Source organism: Triticum urartu, chromosome 2A (genome assembly GCF_056163025.1).
Source record: "Triticum urartu cultivar PI428250 chromosome 2A, HENAU_Tu73, whole genome shotgun sequence".
In the NCBI taxonomy this organism is placed as follows: domain Eukaryota; kingdom Viridiplantae; phylum Streptophyta; class Magnoliopsida; order Poales; family Poaceae; genus Triticum; species Triticum urartu.
The window spans coordinates 482,391,085-482,392,687 of record NC_141874.1 but is presented as its reverse complement, the minus strand read 5'-3'; the positions used below and the strand labels follow the sequence as shown (position 1 = coordinate 482,392,687).

General features: G+C 49.3%; 1 protein-coding gene across 1 annotated transcript; it reads right to left on the bottom strand.

Annotated features, from left to right (window-relative positions):
- Nucleotides 1–333: 333 nt before the first annotated feature.
- On the bottom strand, nt 334–1,035 carry LOC147985542 (uncharacterized). The gene is made up of 2 exons (XM_087541629.1): nt 943–1,035; nt 334–840 (listed from the first exon to the last, which is right to left on the bottom strand). The coding sequence occupies exons 1-2, from the start codon at nt 1,033–1,035 to the stop codon at nt 334–336; spliced, it is 600 nt and encodes a 199-aa protein (XP_087397755.1).
- Between the last annotated feature and the right edge of the window lie 568 nt (nt 1,036–1,603).

Below are 1,603 nucleotides of genomic sequence, written 5' to 3'. Positions count from 1 at the left end.
TATCGCATTGGTACACAACTTGCACTGCATGTGTCCTATTTGCACACTGCTCGAATCTAATGATACATGAGCAAACAACACAAAAAAAATTGTCCTAGGCATTATGTACGATAAGTTCATCATTAGCGAACTAATTTCAATAGAAAGCAATCTATCATAATCAAATTTCACATCATTACAAGCGATTTTGCATGGGAAGTAAACTAAGTTCAACGGAAGCAAATGATCACAAGCAAACTAACGATACATAAGCAAACAACATAAAGCAAATTTGATGACAATTCTAAAACGACTATGGCCTTGGTGGATCTTTCACCGGCACCATCTTCTTCTTCACCAGTCAGCGTCTCCCCATGCCCAGCTGGTCCTGGCGCGCTTCTTGGGTGGCTTCTCCTTCTCCATCTTTGCACCGCGAAGCCCGTCCTGGGTGAGGGTGATGCGGTTCCATATCTCGTACGCTGCGTAGGCGTCCTTTACAACGTACAAGATGTGCCTCCTGGACAGAGGCAGGGTGGCCCAACGCTTGTGCTTGTCGTCGGTGATCTTCTTCTTCATGTTGTTGTAGTAGTCGTCGATGAGCATGCCGGAGACGTCTCCAAGGGAGTCCAACTCCTTGGTTGCCTCGGGCACCCTCCACTCCTTCTGGATGTCGACGAAGTTGGCGACCTCCAGATTGACGCGATCCAGCCTTTTTTTGTTGCCGTCGATGGAGAAGCCTACAAAGGTGTAACTGGGGTCGGCGAGGAAGTTGTCGAAGACGGTGCACTTTTCAGCGGCGCTCAGTTGGAAGAGCAGCACCGGCTGTTTCTTGCCGATGGAGAGTTGGCAGAGGGTGGGTTTCTGTGTCGCTTCAGGCTCATTGTTGTACTCGAGATCAATGCCGACGATCTTGTGGCGCCGGAGACTGAGGTGGCGCTCGTACTACGCGAGGGTGATCGCCACCTGCTTCTTGTCGTTGGTGTGGATGACGTGCAACTTGGTGTTGCTGTGTGCCTCCACGGCCTCCACGTCCTTGTACTCGTCGGCGAACGCCATCGCTGATAGTGGGGCTTGGTGTTTTTGCGTGGAAATGGATGTGACGGAGCGATTTGGTGGCAGCGTGATCGGGTACTTGTGTTGTTTGTGGATGAGATGGCCTATGGCAGGGGTCTGAATTTAAGAGGAGGCGCGGTGTGGGATGGCCGCAACAGATGAACTGCACGATCTCAGCGACGATGCGGTTTGTGTAGATCGTGGGTTGGTGTTGCGTCTGTGATCGTGGGCTTGTGACGATGGAACTGCTCCGATTGGGCGGTTGTATGCGAACGTGGTTTTTTTATCAGTAGATTTGTTTTTAACCACCACTTTTCTGTTCAAACGGGCTTTTTTGTGACGTTTATATGTATCCTGCGTGACAACGAAACTGCATTTGTTGTAGTACCGCACTGGATCATGTGCAACGGAGAAGTGCATGGTGTCTACAGGTGCGTACTTCACAGTATGTTTTGCGTGTCCTTGCTAGAGCCCCTGAATAAAGTATAATGTATTCCGCTTTTTTACGAGTTTTTCACTATGTTCTATACCGTGTTTTCGTTCATGTAGGTAATCCGCAACTGGATTTTCT

Coding starts and splice junctions, on each gene's coding strand:
- LOC147985542 (XM_087541629.1), bottom strand. CDS start 1,035: ATGGCGTTCGCCGACGAGTACAAGGACGTGGAGGCCGTGGAGGCACAC. Junction 841..942: donor ACACCAACGACAAGAAGCAG/GTGGCGATCACC, acceptor GAAGCGACACAG/AAACCCACCCTCTGCCAACT.